Source organism: Colletes latitarsis, chromosome 2, assembly GCF_051014445.1.
Source record: "Colletes latitarsis isolate SP2378_abdomen chromosome 2, iyColLati1, whole genome shotgun sequence".
Taxonomy (NCBI): domain Eukaryota; kingdom Metazoa; phylum Arthropoda; class Insecta; order Hymenoptera; family Colletidae; genus Colletes; species Colletes latitarsis.
In genome coordinates this window covers 16,767,352-16,791,946 of record NC_135135.1, presented here as the reverse complement: position 1 = coordinate 16,791,946, position 24,595 = coordinate 16,767,352, and the positions used below count along the sequence as shown (strand labels likewise).

The 24,595-nt window shown below is 38.0% G+C and overlaps 1 protein-coding gene across 1 annotated transcript in view; it reads left to right on the top strand.

Annotated features, from left to right (window-relative positions):
• Window positions 1-23,642: 23,642 nt before the first annotated feature.
• Window positions 23,643-24,595, top strand: part of LOC143351835 (opioid-binding protein/cell adhesion molecule homolog) — a 145,382-nt gene continuing 144,429 nt past the window's right edge. Inside the window, exon 1 of the mRNA XM_076783837.1 lies at window positions 23,643-23,766. Coding sequence (XP_076639952.1) covers window positions 23,643-23,766 — 124 coding nt within the window. The remainder of the gene's footprint in view (window positions 23,767-24,595) is intronic.

Genomic DNA, 24,595 nt, shown 5'->3' with positions numbered 1-24,595 from the left:
AGCCGCGGTAATTCCCACATTTACCCCAAGAGATCTCCACTCACGCCTGATATATTCCGTCACGCAATGCGCATAATTTCAAATGCTTATGTATTCTATAAATAAGGGACCGATGTGAAAAATGCTCGAACACCTGTCGACTTATTTTAAAATCGTTTTCGTTCTCACCTTGTAAGTTAATCTTACATTTTGTTTTTCGTTTGAAATAGAAACGTTTCTGCATTTCGGTCGTTTTCCAATATTTTGTGACATAAATTTTAAAAGACGCACTTAAAAGTGTAAACAGGAAATGTTTCTATAACTTTTTAACGGAGCCTCGATCAACAAATTGATATTCTTGATTTTCGTCTTACTTTGGCCTCTAGAATCTCTTATTAAAATTTTTCCCAGGGGTGGCCGAACACCCTGTATATTATCGTTAGGTGTACAAAATTATTGTGTTCCATGATATAAAATGTGTATGAAAATTCAAGCTAGTGGTCGATATTCCGCCATCGCCAGGCAAATTCCGAGTCACTTTGACCCGCCTTTTGCTTGTCGTCTGTTGTTATCGAATTCGCTGATATGTTTTGGAACGATGTCTTGCACAAACCGCATTTCATATCATATCGAAGAAGATAGAAATTCTCGTATTCCAACAAACCAGTCTCTTCTTGCTCCGAAAAAAAATTACGAATCGTTATCAGTCAATAAGGGTCCCTCAAGTTCTCGTAAAAATATTTCCCTGCTGTTGCGTATCCAATAATATCGAGAAATAGTACGTATATAAAAGTAGTAGAAATTTGTGTATTTCTATTTTATTGGAATTGCAATTTAATTTAAATCGGTTCTGAAAAAATTTATCAAAGATTGTCTGTCTGATTTGATGTCTTTTTTTATTATTCTGCAATCCACGCCGAGCAATATACCTCCTTCGACATAATATTGGGAAATTCCTTGAATTTTTCACTGTGTAAGTTGCATTTCTTTCGCGTAGCATTTTTTACGTGCCATTTTCTTGCAAGTAAAGAGAGAAATAATTCATAATTACATCACCTGTTCAATTTATCCTAATCAAACGTGGTATTAATAAAATTTGTATATGCAGGCTTCGACCTCCTGATTTGGCGTGGAAAAGCGGACATTTTGTGACAAGAAAGCAACTTCTAAGATCATAATTGCACGCGTAAATAGGCGATCGGGACCCCAAAAATAGTTCACGTCGGGAGACCATCATAATCACAGGTTTGAAAATGTCCTAACATGTTTAGTATTTAAAAAATTGAAATATATTATTATGTAGATTTTTCTTTATGTTTGATCATATCGTTTCCAGAAACTTTAATTTTTCATTTTCATTCGCGAATTACATTAATGTAATTACGATTTACTGAAACGTCTATGGTCGATACGAGCCACGTTTTATATTACGAACGTGTGCAAATGTATCAATCTGTTTTAAAAAAATTAATTTGCATATATCTGGTAGAGTTTATTATTGAACATTTTGTTTAACCGACTCGGCAGTATTTCCAATTATTTTGGTACTGGCCAATACGAGCCAGCTACCGTTAATAAAAACCGAACCAATAACTCGATGCTCTTCGTAAATTTGCTAAATGTTGATCAGATTTTCATGCACCACAATATGATGGCCACGTTTCAAATATAAATTTCACGAACGGTATTCGACTGTTTCATTTTTAACGTTCGTTCGTTTCCCTCGTTTGTCAGTGACCGCTCGTTTCTGTTATTTTGCATTAAAGCGCATTAAGAAGCATCGATGCAGCTGCAATTGTCACGGATGATAGAGCAAATAAAATCACGATACCAATTTTCGTCGCGTAAGAACGTTCAGTCTTTTAGAAGACAAGATTTCAAGCGTTCTCGATAACGAAGCTTAAATCATAGAAGGGTTCGGTGCTTCTTTGGCTTTTTCTTCTGTTCATTGGCACGAGTATGTCCTTGTTGGCAATTGGCCAAGTACCTGTGCGATTTATGGCTTCACATACGCAAAACTTCCATTATTTGCTGTTCTTAATATTTACGAGCACCGAAAAACACGATAAAACGGATTAGCTGTACGCCTGGCAAAATAACTTCGCGCCGGAAATACGCGTTTATTTTAGACGAATTTCGGGAACGTACTGACTGTGACATTTACGGTCGTTCGGTAAATCGATAAAGGATCGTCTTAAAGGTAGAATATGATGCACGAGATCGTATAAAGAACGATTCGTATATGATAATATTGCTGATAAAAATTCCGGTTGCGTCGCTGCTGCGCGGTATTTCGCATAAACTCTGTAAAGTTATGGTGGAAGTGTTTGGGATCGAGGCAATAATCTTAGCTAAATTTCGAGTATTCGATCGTTCCAACGTGATTGATGTTCGACGAAGAATAGTATTTCCTTTCAGTTTTCTTCCGTACTGAGTTCCATTAGGTACTTCATCTAAGAGTATTGCTATTGTTAGTGTTGTTAATGCATCGTACGGAGTTATCGCGAGAAAACCAGTCGTACGAATATTCCTTTCGCTCGCTGATGGCGGCGTAACGAAATAACGAACCGTTCCATTGATCTGAAATAGTACGGCTGACGAAGGTGTCCCTGGACAATAAGCCAGCTCTCTGAGAGAATATTTCCCGACGTTGTCAGACACTCTTAACAAAGAGGTTTCCCGATAAACCAAGAAAGGAGGCTGGCTGGCCGTGAAAATAAGGAATGGGAGTGACACGGAGGGCAGGGTTGCGGATACGGGGTTACAGCATTACTATCCTGATAATGGAGTAGCGGTCAATGGGGCGATAGATCGCGCCATGGAGACGGTGCTGTAGCACGCGGGAGCTGAGCAAGCTCTCAAGGGAACAGCTCAACCCCTTTGCCTGCCTGCCTGCCACTTTCAGCCATGGCTATAGCTGTGCCCGTTTCGGCTGCTGTCTTACTCACGGCTATATCCGAGGCCCCTTTCCTGATGTCACCCGTCGATTCTTATCGCGACAAAGACATTTCCACATTCAATGTGCGCTTTCATGACAATGTTACGCCATTAACCTGCCGTTTCTCCGAAAGGAAACGTACAAACATTCTTCGAAACCTCGAAAACGCAAGCTTACCGAATTTCACGAACGCCTTCGTTTTATTCACTTTTTATACCTCTGAGTGGGAGACCAAACCATTGAAATTATCGACGAAACCGAAACTTTGTTTTTAGAATCCAAGAGTCCTAGCTAGATTCATTTTCTTTAACATCTAATCTTGAGATTTGTTTAGCTCTTTAGTGAAAAGTCATGTCACCCATTTTAATATTTTGGAATAAATAACGATGGGAATAACAAAATAAAATATTATGAAAAAGAGAATACTGTGAGAAGGACGATTATTCTGGTCGCTCGGGGACCGAAGAAACGAATAAGAGATGATTGCAAAGTATATGTATATTAAAAACTCCTAAATGCAAATTTGTATGATTGGACAAATTGTCAGTCGACTTGAAGCGTATAGTTGATGTTTCTCGATTCTTATACACTTCTTTTAAAGTATATTTCAACGTCGGAACCATTACAATTTCTATTGGACGCCAAAATCGTTTCGTTACAGTTTGAAGAGAAGCCTGAAAAGACATTGGTTAAGATCGAAATAAATGGTCTCCACGATAGAAGATGGAAGAGAGACGTTAACGTGATGGGGGTAGCATTCGACGTAGTTTTATTCTGATGTTGGGCTCACGTTCAATCGTGAGGGCGGAGGACTAGGGGGGATGAAGGGGGATGGTGCAGACTTAGAGCTGGTTCTACCGATTGCTAAAAAGGGAAAATAAAAGTACCGCTGCTCCTTTGCCAGTCCGAATATACATCCTTGTGTATATGTACGTGAGTACTCGCGTTTGATCAACTATTCGTAATAATGTCTGATGGAATGACATATATATTCTGTCTACTTACGCGTACGTCGTAAACAATTTGACGGAATATGATCATTTGTCGAGCAGGAAATCCAAGAAATGAAATGTGTAATAGTATCTATAGTGAATCAGGATTTTTGTAAATAATGATTCTCAAAATTTGCCATTCCTGAAACTTTCGAGATTACACTTTCCTTGTTATTTAATTTGTTAAATGATAATGAAACAATTATACTACATTCTTTGAACAAAGTAGTTTTTTTTTATATTCATAAGGTAGAAAGGAGGTTTTACATAGTCTTAAATTTCCAAAGAGGAACAAGGTAATAGCAACTTCGCAATTAACAAATTAATATGTGATCTTTTATTTTGTCTTCTCCAAGATGACAATGAGGATCGAAGAACGAAACCTTATTGTATTAATTTATAAATACGAGCCTCAACATCGTTAATAAACGTCCTTAATAACGGTGCACGAGGACTTTCCTTCCATCGAGTCACCAAACTTTCAATCCCTCCTTTTTTGCTCTCTGAAAACTGATTAACTCTAGCTCATGAATTTTCCCGCACATCACCACTCCCTAGTTCTGTCACTCTGATCAACAATTCCACTTGCAAGAACTCACTTAGCACTCGCCTAACTTAGAAAAAAATTCTATGAACTCTCGGCACGAACAGATCAATATTCAGAACAAAATTAGCAAGAACAGATCGCCTTTTTGACACCGACGATGGATGGAACGAAAATTTTACGAGGTCAAATTAACCCCTAAGAGCCATGAAGAATATTAAATTCTAGTTATTCTCTAGAGATTTTACTATTTTATTTACTTTACATTAAATTCTTTGACATCCACTAATTCATTTCTTGGTTTTGAAAAACATAATATTTGAATGTTTTACTTGACTCGCGAAAACCAAAATTATTAGGGAAACACGCGTTTCAGCAATCTTAGAATTGCACCTTGGAAATTCGCCGCGTACACGTGAACAGGCTTTTCACCGAGCAACGTCCTTCAAGTTCCAAGGCTATTTACAACTCCGCTGTAATTTGCCTCGTATTTTGTTAAATTACTGAATACGACGTTAATTAGTTCTCAAAGTGAGCTTTAATTTAAAAATGGTATCTTGAAAAACGTTAATAATGAAAGTTTGCGAGACTGAGTAAAATATAATACTTAAGGTTATTGTTACCGTTGGAAGACTATGGATTTTATGACACTTTTCGGCTGTTATTAAAACTGATGTTTCGCGAACGATTCTCGTCGTTGATTGTTATGGTAATACATTGTCGTTTGAACACAATAGATAGTAATTTCATACGTTTCTCGATCAAGTTACTAATATTTAAGAAAAATTATTTAAAATTACATAGAAAATTCATTTATTTATCACTAAAAATATTATTGAATATCTTGCATCGTGAAAATAAGAGTATTATTTTAAATGTTGCGTTACTAATGTCAATATTGCTAGATGAATTACAAAAATAAGTCTCTGACAAATTAAATGCTGCTCTCGTAGGAAATTTCGCGCAAGGTTTACACAACGACTGTTTTAGTAATTTCTTATCATCAAATATGGTCCATTGTAAGGGTGTTAATTACGCGTTAAGGTTTGTTCTAATTACGGATTAATGTTTAACGTTGGTCGAGGCAAATGCGACGCATTTCTAAGATTGTGTGGACAGCGTTTCGTTTGGAAACATCGCGTTCGTAAGATTCTGCGTATTGAGTCTGTAGTGAATAGGTATTTGTAGTGGGAGGTTGGATGAAGGGTGGAGATATTTTATGAAGCAGTTGAGTGGTAATGAAGGTGTTTACATGCAGGCAAGAAGGCGTCTCGTCGGGCCGTAGGTAATTAGGACAACCACGTCTACCTACGCGATAGGCATTTCCAGAGGAAAATGTGAACGGGCGCACATGGAACGCCGGGGCGCACTCATTATTTCAGACCTTCCACTCGTGTAATGTACTGGTGTAATTAGCGTTATCTGATCTGCAGACAAAAAGAAGTCACTCGTTTGTAGAACCTCGCCAGTTGCCAAAATGCCACTCGATTATGCGAAAAACCGGAACGCGTCGGCCGAGCCGCACAATTGATCTATTCTAGAATAATTGACGCCGTTGAATAACGAAGCGGCCTATTGTTATTATATCGTTAACAATGGAACCACCGGCGCGGCTTGTAACAACCGAACAGTTATGTCTGCGAATGAATTTTTTCAAATTTTACGCAATCACTTCATCACATCACGGCTTCACAATTATTTACTCAACGGGCGTTCCAACGATCCTCACCGATACGTTTGTTTATATTATTATTTATTTATTCAACGTCGCTTAAAATACAGGTCTCTCACTCCAAGTTGAACCTTTTGCAAATCAAAAGTTGTTGAGCTTCTATTGTTAAAACATTCATTGTTTATTCAATAACAATTACCACGTTGTTATATATGGGATTCGTAATTACGTTCGACTATGGTACGAAAATGTTTGCACGCCATTAATTGTGTTTACCAAATGATTATAGCTTCTGAGAGAATATGATGGTAGAAAGAGTGAAGAGTGCATTTCATTCTAATAGTTCTAAACCTTTTGCAAATCAAATCTCTCTAAAACATTGTTGAGCTTCTATTGTTAAAACATTCATGGAGAATTACTTATTCAATAACAATTACCACGTTGTTATACATGGGATTCGTAATTATGTTCGACTATGGTATGAAAATGTTTGCACGCCATTAATTGTGTTTACCAAATGATTATAGCTTCTGAGAGAATATGATGATAGAAAGAATGAAGAGTCTGCATTTCATTCTAACAGTTCTAACGAACGTGTTCACTATAATTGTCGAAACAAAATAGTTGGACTGTTCGAATCTACTTTAGCTTCTTAGAGAGAGTTCTTGGCATTTCGGTTTCGAGTCAGGTGAATTTGATTTGCAAGAGGGTTAATTTGCAAACTCCCGTAGATTGTTGGAACGATATTCGTAAAAGCGTAAACATCGTATAATTAAAAATAGTTGGAACGAGGTCGTGTTGGGACTTACTGTCACCGCGAGGATATCACCAATCCACTGATGATACTCTGATGAACGTACAACGAGCAATATAGAAGTTTTTTGTTTGCGCCAGTTGCCGTGACACCGATACACGCGCGGCGTCGCTTTGAAGTTCGGCGACCGAGCGCGTCTAATAGGAGACGCTGTTCGGCTCGCTTCTGGTTTATCTCGTTCACTCTCCACGTCAAACGATTTACGCGTGGCTGGTATTCAGCTAGAGATTCGGAGGCTCGATCCCTGGGAATGAATTCGCGACAAAATTCCGACGAATTGAGAATCTCCAGGCCTGATTTCCCTTATTTAGTCGTACAGTACCGTAGCAAGGTGCTCGCGAATCGCGAGATCCATAGCATAGAATCCACGCTTTACTAAATTTTTGTAATTTTAATTTCCCTTGTAAACGTTCGGTATATATTTCTCGTCGCGACAGAGGAAATTTTCGTTGCGTGCAACAAAAATTCGTTGAAAGGTACGTCTTATTGGAAATTTCGGAAGATTCTTGCAGATAGATTGTGTACGTTCGAGTATCGGGAAGACTTGCACTCGCAGCCAAAGGTATCGACTGCGGCTGCGGCTACGGCTGCGGCTGCTACGGAACAGAAACTTTTCCTTGGACATGAAATACAGGACGGTTGGTTCGAGATCGCTTACTCGCTGATACGGAAATGCAGGATAGTATCTGACTAGGGGGCTAAGGTATTTTCCTGATCTCGAATTCTCCATTTCGTTGGCTCGTTAAAGTCACCCCGGCGTCTCACTTTTCCTACCGTAGAAAGAGATTACTTAGAAGCGGTCGACTATAAACGACCGACTACGTTCTTTAGGTGTATCCAAAGATTTCCACGACTGTACGCGTTTCAATAATACGCTTCTCGACCAGAGATCGTTCTGAAAACAATATATTTCGCCGCGATTGAAAGCGAATTTCAGTCATCAACGTGATACATTTTAACATTAAATCTACCATGAGAGGTTGAACGATTTATATTTTTTTGTGAAAACACAGGGCAAAATTTGGTATCAAATTCTGGTTAGCTTGTGATATAAATAGGAAATATATATGTAATAAAGATGACAGAAATCTTCAGTTTCCACTGTCTTAGAACAGTCTAACAACGTTTTAAAAATAGTCGAAGTTCACACGCGTGCAGTTTCGAAACTACTAGTGTTTTCTGCACAACTGAGCCATCAATAGAAGCGGAAAAGCTTCCTCTTTAAAATGGTTTTTGGTTTATGTCAATCGGACTTTTCATTTTCGAGATATCGTAATTTATATGAAAGGATAATTTTTTAAATCCCGTTATTTACTGTCTCTCCGCCTTAGAAATGTCTATTAGCGCGTATTAAAAATAATAAAACTTTACATGCGTACAGTCCCGAAACTACTCGTGCTTTATCAATAATTGAACGATTGTTAGAAGCGGCAAGGCCTCCCCTTTAAAATGGTTTTTGGTTTTTGACGATCGGACTATCCGTTTTCGAGATATCGCAATTTATGTAAAAGGTAATTTTTTTTAATCCGACTATCTCGCTGTCCGCCGCATGTACAACAGCCTATTCATGCGTATTAAAACTACTAAAACTTTAGGCGCGTGCAGTTTCGAAACTACTAGTGTTTTATTAATAATTGAGGCATCGTTGGCAGCGGCAAAGCTTCCTCTTTAAAATGGCTTTTGGTTTTTGACGATCGGACTATCCGTTTTCGAGATATCGCAATTTATGTAAAAGGTAATTTTTTTTAATCCGACCATCTCGCTGTCCGCTGCATGTACAACAGCCTATTCACGCGTATTAAAACTACTAAAACTTTAGACGCGTGCAGTTTCGAAACTACTAGTGTTTTATTAATAATTGAGGCATCGTTGGCAGCGGCAAAGCTTCCTCTTTAAAATGGCTTTTCGTTTTTGACGATCGGACTTTCCGTTTCCGAGATATCGCAATTTATGTAAAAGGTAATTTTTTTAATTCGACTATCTCTGTCTTTGTCTAGCGGAGTCGGACCTCCTTGTCGCACGTGCGTGGTGCTGACCTACCTCGCGTACGTGACTGTCGTGACCTAGTTTCGGGCGTAGTATTTCCAAGAATTTACTACGCACTGTTCACTATCTACGCGCGCGAGATCAATGAACGCGCGCGAGCGCAACGACGAAACGTAAACAAACTCTATCTCCGAAACTAGCCACCGCATCGACTTGAAATTAAAATCGCTATATCTTCGGAACTAATGAAGCTATCGACTCGTACGAGCGCTCATTTTAAAGGGTATTTCATCCCCTATCCGATGACCGTAACCACAACTATTATTTATGCCGTCTTCAATGTTTGTTTTGTTATTTACTTTGACACATCACTTTTTACTCGACTTTCAAATAATATTTAACTTTATTTATAATTACTAAACACATAGTTAAATAATTTAAACACAAATTGTAGTTATTTAATTGTTGAAATTACGGTTCGTTTCTGAGAATTACTAGTCACATCGAAATCGAAACAATTTGCCTGTGTAAACAAACGAAGAACAAACAATCGATCACCGTTGCATTGTCAGGAGTATTATATTCGAAATATATTTTATTTGTACGGCGAATATAATGTAGTTCGTTGAATGTGCAAATATTGTTCTTGTAAATCACGAATAACGTGGTGAGCAACCACAAACGCTGTGTAATATTCACTGGAACGTTTTCCGAAAGTTGCGATAGAATTTTACATAGAAATTCCGTCGTTTCTCAGTTGTTTTTACTATTTTCACACTTGTTCCCATCGTATTTACACAAACGCGAGCGAGAGTCTCGCATCGAAAAGAGATAAGAAGCGATTGAATTTTCGCCCTTTCATTGTGTCACCGTCCAGTACCGAACCAGTGGCACAATAAAAGGATTTACTGCAGTTGCCCTGTACTCGCATGGGGATTCCGAGAATATGCAGCCACTATGGCAATGATACTTTATTCCTGACTTGTGTTTTTTAATCTCCATGCTACCGGTTTACCGAAACTTTTTTTTTTTGATAATTTTTTTATAGTCTCGATACGAGAGGGACGAGAAACGTATAGGTATCTGATAATTGTTGTTTACTTTCACCATGAACGAATACAATTGGCATTAAAAAAAATCTCTCAGTCGATACAGTAAAAAGTAAATTCAAAAGGCACATCAACGGTTATTTCCATAGTTATTTGCATCCAAATGCAGACATCTTTTGGTCGAAATAGAAATGCGTAAAATATTTCACCAGTTTTCAAACTTCTACGGATTAAGTTGTTTTTCCAGCGTTAAAAATTTTCTTCCACGCGCCCCTTTGGATTATAAAGCACCACTCTCTACCCCTCCTCGTAGAGTTTCGCTTTAACAATGAAAACGTGGTTGTATGGGATACGAAAGGTTCATACTTTAGAATCGGACCGGAGTTAGAGAGTTATTACCACGGTACAAACGTTCTACTTTAAGTATCGCCTCGCATTAGCGAGAGACGAGAAGGCGGACAATTTAAATTATAGGCATGCCCGACAGAGACTACTCTCTCTTATCGTATTAACGCGAGAATACCGTAAAATGCACAAGGCAAAGTACCACACCACCCAACAACTTCCAGTATAACCGTGTTCATTACGAAGAAAGATCTCACCGAATTCCCCATTTACATTCCGCCATCGTGTGCGACTCCTGGCACAGATGGTTCTCTTCCCCTATTTGGACCTTCCTCCCGGATTAACTTGTTTCCTTGTAATCGTGTATCGTCTTCCGATAAAGATTCTCCGAGTCGCTACGAAATACAGACTATTCCAAAGGCAAAGTGCGTTTTAATGCTTATGGCGATTGATTGAAAACGATTTCCTGATTCGGCTATCGGTACGCGTTTAGAGACTTTTTTTTGCACGCGAAGAGATTAGTCTCTGTATTAAAAATACGATATTTTCAGCAGCTTTTGAGAAAATAGTTTGTATCGTTTCATTTGTACTACATACGCCAATTTTTGACCAATTGTTTTTAAATCTTTTAGTATTTTATCTTTCAAGTTAGGTGTATTAACAGAAGATAGCGAGCAGCGAACTTAATTTTCTGTAGCGTCTGACATTGGGGATTAATTTTTTTAGTTCCTCGACGTAAAGTAACGTGGATGATCAGCGTGTTAATCGACTGCAAAATTATTAAAGATTATTGCTTTGTTCGGTTCAAGGATTGGTTATTGGCTATTGTGCAAGCACGAGATACCAATGTTCACCTTAATCTGGTTAGCTTCAGTCTTGTCAAACGAGCAGAGTACTCGTGCAGCGAAGCGTTTAGTAAACATACGTAGTTGAAATGGACAATGACCTGGTAGTAGTCCGTATCGAGTTTGTAGTTACGAAATTAGTACGAGATCAACGAGAAACGTGGCCACTGGACGATCAAATTATTTTAAAATCGTGAAACGTTTTCGTAAAAAACTCCATGGATCAAATATAATGGTTAGAAATTTTTATTTCCTTTGTTTCAGTAACCAAAAGCTTGACGTTATCTTGCTTGTCTATGAGGCGAACAGTTCCAAGAAACGATGAGGATAATCACGCGTCTCTTACAGCAGGAATTTTCGTGCCTCTTAGGAAAGATTCACTGTAATTATTATTACCTATGGCCATAACAATTATAATACTGTTTAGTTTAATCTGCACAGCGACAATAACAGTGTAGTGAATGTACGCAGGCAAGGTATGTACACTTTCATACTATTTTAATCGAAGATAATATCACTGGTCAACAAATTTTAAACTATTATTCGTATTCTCAACAATCTTTACAACTAAACTTTTTCCTCATTTAGTTGCGTACATTTAGATAAGAAATAATAGAGAAATTATTTTACTCTTTCGAATACGATAGATTAAATTTTTGTTTAATTTGTTGCCTGAGGTTTTCGTAACTTTTCAATGCTAAAGGTTTAAACAGTAAATTAAATTAATAGGAATGATAGTAAAAATGTTTAAAATACAATTTGGGTACGACAAGAATAGTCCATAAATTTTCTTATCGAAATTAGAATGGAAAAACGTTATGATATCGTAAATAACAATACGTTGACCGAGATTATACGAAAGCTAAAAGTTATGAAATTGTGCTTTAAATCTGCACGTTTCTCGCCAGTTGTTCGGCTGTTTTATTCTATAGCGGCAATGTGCGCAAATCGTGCGGTTCTGGTTGACATTATTTTATATAAATTGCTCGAAATGCAGCATATGGTCTCGTTAGATTTCATGTGCGAACGTTGTTGCCTTCTAAATACTATGAACGTTACGTGGCAATTAACTATCCGCCTTTTTTAATTTCAAATTACGTTTTCCGTTATAAAATTTTTGATGTACCTCGCCTCTTTGCACATTTTTCTATTTTTCATAAAAACGTGCAATTTAAAGAAAACGACTGTTGAATTTAATAATGGTAGTGATATCTTAATTAATTCAAAATATCGCTTATAACATTATTTCGACAACTGTTTACACTTTTGATCTATTTCAACTCCGAATAGTTACTAGTGACACATGGCACGAGTACGGTGATTAATAACCAATAATCCATTACATGACCATAGATACCTAAATAGACTCATCTACTCCACATACATCATTATCAGCGTGTCATTTGACCCGCGAAGAAGCCAGCTGTAATGATGATGAAATATCAGAACACTTCCATGAGGAAAATCGGTTCGTGATTTTCGTCCAAGAAACAAATCAAAAAAGTCGTTGAAAAAATTGATTTATTTATCTGCTTTCTCATGCCAATGATATTTAAATTCATCAGAAAATATCACAGTTTTTCATTCTTCTAGGTTACGTGATTTTTCGCGAATTCTAGCCTTGCAGTTTTGTGCTTCGTTATATTTTTAATCCATTTTAGCCGTGTATCTTGATATAATATTTGTTGTACACGTTATGTAGATACAGGCAATTGCGAAGCTTTCGTTATTTCGCTAGCGGTTATATTATTATTCGTTATTTCTTTAAAAATACGAGACGTAGATTTCGTTAGCGAAGGAACCGATTCAATAGTAACTGTTCGTTAAAAACAAATAATTATAACACCTTTGGTCGAAATTAGAGTCGAATGTTCTGTCGGTGAATTGATATCGAAGAAAATATTGGCACCCTCGATGCAACTCCAAAAATAGCATGTTGAGAAGAAGAGTCGTTTTCCATTAACTTGGCTTATGTTCTCTTGAAAACATGAACGATCAATATTCCATTTGATTGAACGTTTCAAACATCAGCTCCTAGAAAGGGTACTGCTCTCTTTTTAGTATTTCTTCCTTACCAGGCTTTAATTTTACATTATGTACCTGAAATTCGTTACGGTACTAATTAAATATTTATAATTCGTGCATTCGTTGACGTTAACAGAAAAGTTTCTGGCAAATTAGTTTAAAACCGTCTTCTTTTCGGCGCGGGGAATAAATAAAAGCGAACGCAACGTTTAAGTTTGGGAGACGAGGTTCGTCGTGATTTCGGCAGCAAACCGTGATGAAACGAGAACTGCGAGGAGTGCGTGGGGGTGAAAGAGAATTGCAGGAGGCTCGATGCACTCGAAACGAGGAGCAACGTCGAGTATCATTATACCATTTTTGCTCCCCTGAATTCTCGAGATGCAATTAGGAACAGTAATAGCGAACGCCGGGGAATACGAGTGAAAGAGTAGACCGTAGCCGTCGTAGCCTTTTACAATTTTGTACACAAGTTGTCTTTGATGCCGTTTTACATTATTCATGGCAACCCACTTGCGCGTATATCAATTTCTGTCATCCCAATATCTACCCTTTAGTCTCTTCCCCTTGATATTTATTGTGTTACGCGTTAACGCGTTCGCCGATCCCCAGTGGTTCTTAATTTGGAGTTTGTTTATTCTGTCAAATGGTAAATACTTATTTTCGTGGCGTATATTATGTTAAAAACTTGTGTCTAGTCTCCGAATGAGTTGCTAAAAATAAAATAATTTTGGGTCTAAATAGTAATTATAGGACTTAGTCAAGTGTCGATTGAAAACATATTTTTCCTTTGTCACTCCCAGTGTAAACGAAACGTGTAATTTTAATAAGTTTACATTCAATATTTTTCAGATGGATAGAGGTTTGAAAATTTACGTTTCATTTTGTGTTTCGATAATATATTTCAATTTGCCAAGGAGGGCATTTATCCATAATAATAGACGCGATTTCGCGCGAGAAATTACTCGAGAAATTTCAAAAAAAAAAGTCTGCGACTCGGATCATAAAATATCTCGTATTGTTGGTAGAAGGCATAAAAATTATTACTCCCAGTGGAACAGTTTTGATATTCGTATGCGTCCGATAACGATCAATCAAAGGAAACAAAAGAAACGTTTACTCGTCTGTAGCGGCTCTTGCCACCCCGACAATAAAGAGCCCGGCATATATGGGCGCAATATATTCATACAGTCACGAGCATTATTTTCACACGTGAAAGAAATAAGCGACTGTAACGGATCATGGCCGAAGCTTGAAAACGATATGAACGAAATTCTTTCACCGAGCTTCTAGCTTTTGATAGCCCCTTTTGTTTATCATTCGTTGAATGGCAGTTCAAATAAATGGATTACGTCGTTGCCAGTAAATCCATATCCGTCTATATGGTTCTCTTAATTTAAGTATAATTCTTCTATTCTTTCAAGGCGTATTCACTGCCGCCTCGTCTTGGCGATGACTATACATTTCACGCTATTATATCATAATAAAGTAATCCCCCTAATCGGTTTTCGCAGAAAAATTATTTCTACTTTCCCGCCACTTATATAAGCGATCGGAAGTTCTGCTATCGAGATTTTAAATTATTTACTTCATTGGGGGTTCTCTGTTTTCCCTTTTCGAAGTTTCCTGTTTGGCACTTTTTCGCCAATTTTCGCGTCGAGTACTGTTTTGTGAGGACTCCATTCAGCTTGCGTCACGACTCGATAGCAAAGGAAAGGCAATCTGGAATAATTTCAGAGTCCTCGGTAGCCGGTTCTAAGAACAATTTCTTGTAAATTAAGCAAGCAATTAAAATATTTTATTTATCATTTCTCGAATTTGATTTGCAACAAGATTGATTTGAGGGGGTGCAAAACCTATAAATCATTCTTTTTTTCCAATTCTTAATCTTTCATTCGGTTTAAAGAACAAATAGCGACGCTCGCTATCGAACGCAAATTGTTATTCGCGCGATAAATCTTGTTAGGCATTTCTATTGCTTCAACACCTACACATAATAATAATTCTATTCCCGGCCACGCCGTGCATCATGCATAGATTTACCTATGAAGATTAATGTCTGTTTGTGTACACGCGTCAACTGTACGCGCGAGGAGTCATCCGCGTGTAATTGTACCGGCGCGTTGCACGGCGTCGTCGTTTCATTTTACTCCATGGTGGAAATCAATATTAACGACGATATTGGTCCTGGAAATTGGGGATACCTTGTTGTTGGGCAAACAAAATGAAATAAACAAAACTGCGGTGGCAGCGTCGGAATGTATTCATGCGTCGCATTTGCGGCGCTCTCGGATGCGTCATATTATTTTATGAGTTTGCTATCAGCTATCCGCGTAAACATTTTCGAAGGATGAGCGTGTTTGTTTTTCGCTGGGCAGACGCGAAAGCGACCGAAGAAAATCGTTTCCTACGAATCGATTTTGAATACATTCGTAATCGAGTTTCGATTCCGGGATCGGTCGTTTGAAATCGGTCCATATCGAGAAACGGAAAATGCTAGTAAATAGTTTAAACTATAATTACTATTATAACTGAGCTTTTCTGGTGTATATTGAATAGACAATTATTTGGTAGTCGATTCTGATTGCACAGATTTTTCTATAAAGTTTCGAAATCGTTTAAATTGTTTAAGCAAATAATTCCCATCGAGTCGATCGAGAGAACGTCGAGCGAAAGTTTAAAAAATTATAAGGCGGAACGAAGAGTCCGAAAGGAATTATAAATTTCGTGAACCCGGTTTTCGCGTAGCCGTCATCGGTAAATAAATATGTTAAAATGGATGCGAGTTTTCTGCATAAAAGGAGGAAGAAGTTTGGCATCGTCGGAAGCGCTTATAGCGATTTGTTGAAGCGTTTTGTACTGGGAAAGGAACGGCAGTCTACGAAGCAAAATGGAAGAAGGAGTGGGAGGCGATAGGGGATGAAAGGGGAAACAGTGCATTTGACTTTCCTATCAGCGTCAAGTGCTCATAAGCGTTTAAATGACTCCTCGTTTGCGAAATACCACTGACAGCTATTCAAGCATATTTCTGGAACGAACTTTCTCTGTACAAAAGTCCACCTTCCCCCCTCCCCCTTTAAATGGTTTGCAATCAGATTTAAAACAAACGTTATATTGCTCAACAAAATTTAGTTGCGCGTTCATTCTATCTCGCTTAATTAAAATCTTAAATATATCCAACGTCACTTCATGAAATTAACTTGTTCCGCCGTGCGAACATTTCTCGTTTGGCTTCGTCGCGACGCCGATTAAAGAAAATTGATAAACGATACGAATTTACTCAGATCAGAAAATTCAGTGCCTACTATTTTATTCTGGATTTTTAGTTTCTCCAATTTTATAATCACGAGCATAATTAAAGATTAGTTTCAACGTGTTATACAGTATGTAGTTTAAACCGACATATATTGCAATTATTTAATGATAAAATAGTCAAGTTCTTAACAAACGTCGAGGACATTTAATATATTTAAATGGGTGGCAAATTATAGGTGACGACTTTCGTGGAAATATAGTGAATTAAAATCAGTCGTAGCTTGAAATTTACGTTAAACGAAAAGATATAAATTGCACCGCGTATCAGCGACTTTTGGTCAAAGTTATCACTTTCTAGATTACTGTGCATTGGTTGCAATAAAATATAGTGCATTTAAATCAGCGTTTTGAATAATCTATAAGCGTGTGCCACTTTTGATGGTCGCTGTATATGCCTGTCGGTGTTTTAGGGGAATAAGTTGATTGTAGAAGGGGTAGCTAGTGTCGTAGGTCGGGCCATCGCACAACAAAAGCAGGTTTGTAGGAGGTTGTAGAGGAGCCGAAGCTAAAACAGGAGAAGCACTGGTGGAAACAGAGGATTAGAAGGGGCACGAGTCAAGTGGGATGGAGGCAGTGACGTGTAGAAGGTGGAGGAGGTGGAGAAGGATGAGGTTGCCAGCAAACGGTATAGGCAGTATTCCGTTGAAAGCCTGTCCTTGCTTTCCTTGCTAACCTCGTTATGTCACCCACTCAACTTAACCGCTAGATCGTGTATATACTATGGAGGAGGTGCCTTTCCAGAATCAGGATTACCACTTCCATGTGTGTAGGAAGTTACAGTATCATCTACTGTTGATGCGCAGGACTCCTGTTAACTACATGTACTACGGTCAGGAACTATATTCAACCACCCTCATAACACGGTAGCTACGTTTTTAAAAAATACCCTTCTGTTTATTTGTCGTAGCGTCGACCGTTTCATTGGTTTTAATTTGCAGTCACAGATCATTCTGAATGTGAGATTGTTTGGTCAGGAATTATATATGGTTGAAAATAATTGTTTTAAAATTTCATGTAATGGATTTGCATGGATTTCAATTTGATTTTGAGTTCCAATAAAAGCGAGTTAACCATTAAATGTATTTAATTAAATCGGATAACAATGTTTGCACGAGGTACACAAAAAGGAATAAATTTATTTGCATGCTGAACATTGTAGTATATTGCATCATATTCCGATTGTTTAACTATTCGGATTCTAAGAAGATCAGGCTCAGTTTGTAAACGTCTGACCAGTTAATGGTTTTACTACTTAAATCCCAAAGTATCACTGTTTAGTATCGAGTACAGTAGCTAAAGTTTGTTATCATTGATTTTAAATTAAGAACGTTCGTTAGGTAACAGTAAAATACTGAATATCTTCATGTGTAATTAGAAAGAATTTAGTTTCGATTAATAATTTGATAATAAAAGATGTACGATTCAGTAAAAGTTAGTAGATTAATTGCTCTTTTCAAGTTTAGAAATTAAACAGATAAGAAATAGCAAAATCCTTGGATTAAAATTTCTTTTAAGGCAACTTTTATTGAAAATCATTCGTCCTACCTGCACAATGCTCGAAAGTAGTTCGATATATTGAGAATCGAATCGCCGAAAGATCAGCGAACGGTGCAAACGGAAATGAATTTATATCGTTAATGAACGCATTGTCGTGATTTGAAAGGGCATAGTAATCTTGTTAAAGACAGTAATGTTAGGAAAATCCTGTGCTTAAATTTCATGGTTATTTTAACGATAGGATTGTGAAGCTCAGAATATTACTGACGTTTTACTTTATCAAAACATTACGGAGCAATCGAATGATTGAACTTCACTGTTCGAGTAACGTTTAATATCTGTGCAATCTGATGAATTTTAATCGATTTCAGAAACACTTTAGCAACTATTTAGCCAGAACTCATCAAGACTATAATAAAATATTTTTTACTCGAGGTATTCCAGTTTTTACAGAGTTACATATCTTAACACTATTCAGATTTCAAACTTAACACCGGAGAGCTCATAAATACTATTTTTTAGCAATCTATGTCGAATTTAATCGAAGCAAAATCGTATTTTAGTTTAATTGTGAACATAATAGATTTCTGAATCTAGTGTTAAGAACTGTGTTCTATTAAATTTATTTGAGGGAGAGGAGGAGTATGTTTTCAGTTAGGTAGACGAGTTCCTTCAGACCAAAAAAGGTACGGGTGTTCGCCAATATGGCGTTTTTCGAATCAATGACAATTCCAAGTTTCTTCTGTTTATGCACGGCAAATAATTGAATTTCCCGATGTTCCATCGGCCTAATTATGAGGCAGGCTCTTCATAGTTGAGTAACATTCCCAGAGGCAATTAGCCGTTGTTGACAAACGCAATTTACGAGATGTAACTTTGTGACCATGCAGGCAGACGGAAGCGAGCGTGCCTTGTGTCGCGTTTCTAAATACATCGTCGTTGCATCTGCTCGGTGCATCCTCGGGTAAAGTGCATCGGCTCTTGCTTTCGAAGTAGCCAAGCGACATGTCCTCCGCATCCTTGTTTACCAACACTGCTCAGTACTTCGAAAGTGTTTTGCCCACTTTGGAAACGATATTATTAACCTTTTATCCGACTGTAACGACGACAGATAAACGATAAATAATATACGCGTTGCTTCGCTAAGCCTCGAAATGCAGATAGCGAACAAACGACATTGTTAATATAAAAAACACTGATTCCTCGACCTCGTAGCACGGGTATTTGCTTGTAAACTGAAAGTGTGGCGGCTGTTCCGTAAAAATTGGTTGCATCCCGTTGCACCTTCGAATCATTACCCATAAATTGCTAGTTCGTGTCGGTGCATCGTACCTCGTGCTAAGGTTTCGAACGCCTGCTGACCCCTCGTTAGCGACCTAAAGTCCTACTCGGTCGGTCTGTCCTCGTCGAGGTCCCAGAATTACCCCATTGTGACGTGAGTCACTGTGGTCGGGCTGTGATTTGGGCTCCTCTCCTTCGCGGTACGGTCTTGACGCTGATCCTGGCCGTTCCTTGTGTCCCGTCGTGGTCGATTGTCGTCACGCAACGTCCTACAGCTCGTTTGCCTTCGGTGGCTCGAGATTTACTGATCGTCCATGCATGGACCTCCGGAAAACCGACGTTTTTCCTCGCAATGTTCGTTCATTGACACTGGAAAATACAGGATCTAAGACTTTTCAGAAGCTTACAGTAGTCATCGAAAAATGTAAAAAATCTCTAATCGACATAGGTCCTACAATCCTTTTTTAAACTGATGGAACGTGGAACGTGTTAAATGATAAAGAGTAAAGTTGTAAAAGTAGTAGGTACGGAATTCAGAGTAGAAAGCGATCGATTCCCGTTCCCTGGACATCATTATGCCACGCGTCTATGGTTAAAGAACCGGCGAACCGTATTTCACATTCGTAATAGTTGAAGCACGAGGGTCAATTGAAAGTTTCATGAGGGAATAGAAAATATTGGGGTAGGTAGAGTGTGCTGTAGTTGGGCACGGTCGATTGGCTTCGGAATCGGGGGAAAAGAAAAAGAGAGAATTTTCGCTGGTGCTCGAGGACTGAAGGGCCAGCGTGATACTGGCAGACGATAGTCGTGTAGCAAAGGGTGCAAAGAGGAGAGGTCGTGTTGACGGCAGGAGGTACGAGGAAGAGGAAGCGAAAGGGAAGAAGGAAGGAGGACCAGCATCGTCAGAAGTTGGAAGCTACAATGGCAGTGTGTCTTCTGGCGCCTTCGAGTCTCCCGGACACGCCTTCTAGCATGGGCATCTGCAAGAACTTATCCTCCGACGTTCTTCCACACGCCACGATTCTCTAATCCGCACCTACCGGGAGTATCGTTATCCATTCTCGAAGATTTTGCCGTGCTTAGAGTAACGAAAACAGGGGATTACCAACGTATTTACACGGTATTTTTCGTCTACCCTAAACCCCGATCGGACGATTCTCCAACAAATCTATGCTTTCTTCAACCCCTTAACAATCATAGTGGCAACAAAAATTGTGGAAAAGATGACACTGCTAATCTGCAAATAAAGGGGAGAAAGTGCTTCCTTATAATATTACAGTGAATAGTAAAAATCGATATTATTCTCTAAAACAATTCTTTATCGAACTGAATGAAACTGAAGGAATTGTAATATAGACATAAATAATCGTGGCGACTGAAATAATATAGAGAATTGACAGGAGGGACACAAAATTTGGAATATAAATTTTTGTATGTTTTTAACTACTTTTTAATATTTAAAAAGCAAAACAAGGAAATACCACATACTTTGTAAATACTTTTTGTTCAGGATAGAGTTTGGCAAGGACGCTTGTCAAGCTTGAAGTTACTTAATGTCGTCGTTTTCTTTTTGTCAGAAGTAAGTAATAATAGTACTTACTGGGATGGAACCAAATTAGATCGAACGGTGGACTATATTTTTATAAATAATTTTTTTTCACGAATCTAACATTTTCTCTATCGCGATTCCAACCTAAAGACTTTGCATCTTATTCGGTTATTCGTAACTTCCGTTTCTTTTTTTCCCCCGTCGAGTTATTCCACGCCAAATCGAGCAATTCCGACCAGCTTTTACGAATACTGGTTTCACTAAAAAATTTCTATCTCTGTAGTCGTTAAAAATACGAACATCAGTATTTTTTTTTTTGTTTAATCGCGAAAGGTTACTCTTTTTTAACTAACTCGATCCCTGGATCGAGCTTCGAACAATTTGAAAATAATATTTCCATATTTTGTGTTATTTCTTGTTTTGGTTACATTTTTTTTTTATTTGTTGAAGCTCTAAAATCGTAACCAGGAGCGGACGAAAAATATTGGGTTGTTCGACTATTCGGATATCTCGTATACTATAAATATATTTTAATTTTTCGTTTCTGTAACGGTGCACGATAAAATGATTTAGTTACATTAAAGTCTATTCAAAAGACAAAAGATTTAATTTTAAAAAACGATGAATTTCAAATTTTCAGCAGGCTTTAAGAAAACAAATTTTAACGTTTTATTTGAACCGCATAGTACATGCTTCGAACGACCTTGTACTGTATATAATCCCAATTGTTTCAAGTTTATCGGTATGTTCAGTTCAGCAGATGGATGATTGATATCGCTTAACGGACCACCATAATCACGTTAGACTGCTTTGATGAATCCTAACCTTAGCCATTAAGTGTACCATGGTTCCCGTTGATTGAATAATCAGCAACCCTTGTCAAGTAATGTAAATTCCAAACATTGTGCGAAATTTGTATTTTAATTCATTGTCTTCGAACGTAAGTTTAAATTCTAATTCGTTTAGATAATAGTCAAACGTGAATTAAAATAATAGTTCTTTTTAGGGAAATTCAGTGACTCGAAATAAAAAATTCGACAACGTTCCCTGTCAAATATTCGCTTGTTTATATATTTTGGCCACTTTTTAAAAACAGAAACAGTGCTTTAAATATTTCTAGCCAGGAATATTTTTTACTTTTGTGACACTGAATCGAAGAAGCTACTTAGCTATTTGATCGACTACAAAAAATCGCGTGGAAATCGTTTCGATCAAATGTATGATACTGTAAACGCGTCAAAGGGCTTTAACGTTTCATTGAAGGAATCAATATTCGTGAATAGTTATTCGATACTTTTTAAATTGAAGTTCTGCAAATTAATAGAGCTCTTAGGTCAAGCGAGAACTCTTTGCGTTTCTATTAGAAAAAATAGTTATATTTTTTTAAAGAACTAAATAATTTACTATACAATCTCATTCACAACATTTTAAATACATATAATAGTACATTTTTACATATATACTGGTGTTTTGCTACTTAAATAAGAATGCAGTGTCATGAAACGATAATAAAAAGTAATTTTCTCGCCTTTAATTTTCCACTGCAGTAGAAAAATGGAGTGACTTTATTCTTTGCTTTAGAAATTTATTCTGTAATTAAATTTTGTTTTTAATAACAAGAAAAATTGGAAAATTCAATTCTTATTTGCAACCTAGGGAGAAATTGTGATTGCATTTGTGTTCTGTATTTATTTATTATTTTGTGTTTTAATCTAATTTTTCATATATGCAAACATTAAAAAAGGAAAAATATTACAAAACGATTCTTTTTAGTTTTTCCTGTAAATTTACTTTATGCTAAAACACAAAATATGGGTAGCTTGGAATTCTGTGTTTTTATAATCAATGAAAATACCATTTTGTTTGTATGATTATTATGTCCAATTAAAATAGTATAATGACGTCAATTATTCATATGTAGAAAGCAATTACAGAATGCAGAATTTTGTAACTGGTTTTCCTACATTTCAGGATCAAATTTTGACGAATATTACTACAACCCTCACCGATTCTATTCAATAATACCTGAAAAAGTAAAATCAGCCAACTGTAGAACGAGAAGCTCAAATATATGTACCGCAGAAATGGTGAATATATGTAGATACCGCAAAAAACATTCTACCAGCGGTCGAATCAAAATATTTTTCATCAGGGACGATACGGTTTCGAAGGCTCTTCGGGCGACGACTTTCGACATCTTTTATATCTCGTTTTCAAATAAATTCTCAAGGTGCTCAATTTCATTTCTATACATGTACACATACAAAAATAATCGAGTCCACCCTCGAGCACCTAAAATTTTACGAAAAGGTCCCACGTTAAAAATTGTCTGGTGCCAAAGGCGTTCGATAGAAACGAAAAATTGAAACGATTGTTTAAGTACACATTTAACCAGCGTGGGATTCGGGTTAATCTGTGACGCGAAGCCGAAAGATAGTCCAAAGAACGTTCTACAGGTGCTTCCATCGGTTAACAAGCAAGCAAAGCATCGGGTTCAGACTGAGGGAAGTACAGCGATAATTAATCGTCACCTATTGATAAGAGATAAGTGAGTGGGATTAAAGGAGAGTGGCCCGGGGGGCTGGGGTGGGGGCAGGGGTGGATGGAAGGGTAAGCTCAAGAGTTAGAAACCCCTGAATCCCGAACGTGGAAGCGTCTGCGCGTGGCGGGAAAGGAAACGTGGTAGGGAGAACGGTGTGATGAGAAAGCAACTAGGATGGGGAGGGGAAAGAGAAACACGCTCTTGGGGTTTGCGAGGCGCGATCCCTCAGTCGGGATGCCGGTCGCGTATCCTCTCGTCCATTTGGTACCGTGATGATTAGTGAATCTGTGAAGCGTGTTCTACTGACCATCGAGGACCGTTCGCGGTTCCTAATGACGGTTTTTCTACTCTCGTCGCTCGCGGGAAGTGTTTGGACCGACAACTCCACCGGTTTCGGTGAGTGCGCATTTATTAATCATCTCGCGACGTCCTGGTGGCGGCGAACCAGGACACCGATAACCGCTGTCAACCCTATATCGCGTTTAAAGAAAAAAGAGAAACTTGCACGTCTAACAGAGGTCTAAGGCTCTTTTCGTTGCAGAAAATGTTACAATCGAAATGTGGAATCACGTGGATCGTTGGGTTTTCTAATCGAGCGTACCGCGACGACAAAGGGTTAAACGAAATTGTCTAGTCGCGTTGCGACGCGTGCACGTGCAACGGACGCGCGTCAAAGTTTAACGAATTCCAATGCCTGTCGCCATCCCCTCCCCCGATGACGTCCTGGAGCTGTTCCGACATTCCTGTACGGAAACGTCAGATTTGCCGTTTTACATGCCAACGCATCGACGCCTGGTCGGGTTTTTCACGAGGGAATTTCGTTTCACGGTGATTGTGTCCGTACGAGGCGAACGCGATCGAGCTAACTTTTCGGTGAACACGTCGATTTGGAAAGTGTGACTTGTGTGTTTCGTTATTTATCGGTTCGATATACCTGGTTCATCCTGCGGGACCAAGTGTTTACGTGTAATCGTCTTCCAAGAGTGTTAATGTATCATGTCCTTGTCCAGAGTGCTTTTTACGCGCCAGTTCGAGTTCGAGTTCGAATGCTGTCATTTGTTCAGGAATATTTCCATAGGTGAAGTATCGAAGAAGGATCCAACGATAATTAACATCACGAGACTAGCGTATTTCGTGCTCGTGAGATTACGACTTTGGTTTAGAATTTCGGAAAAATCGATTTTTCCCCTTTTAATATGGCAAAGACGAGGACAAACAATGGACA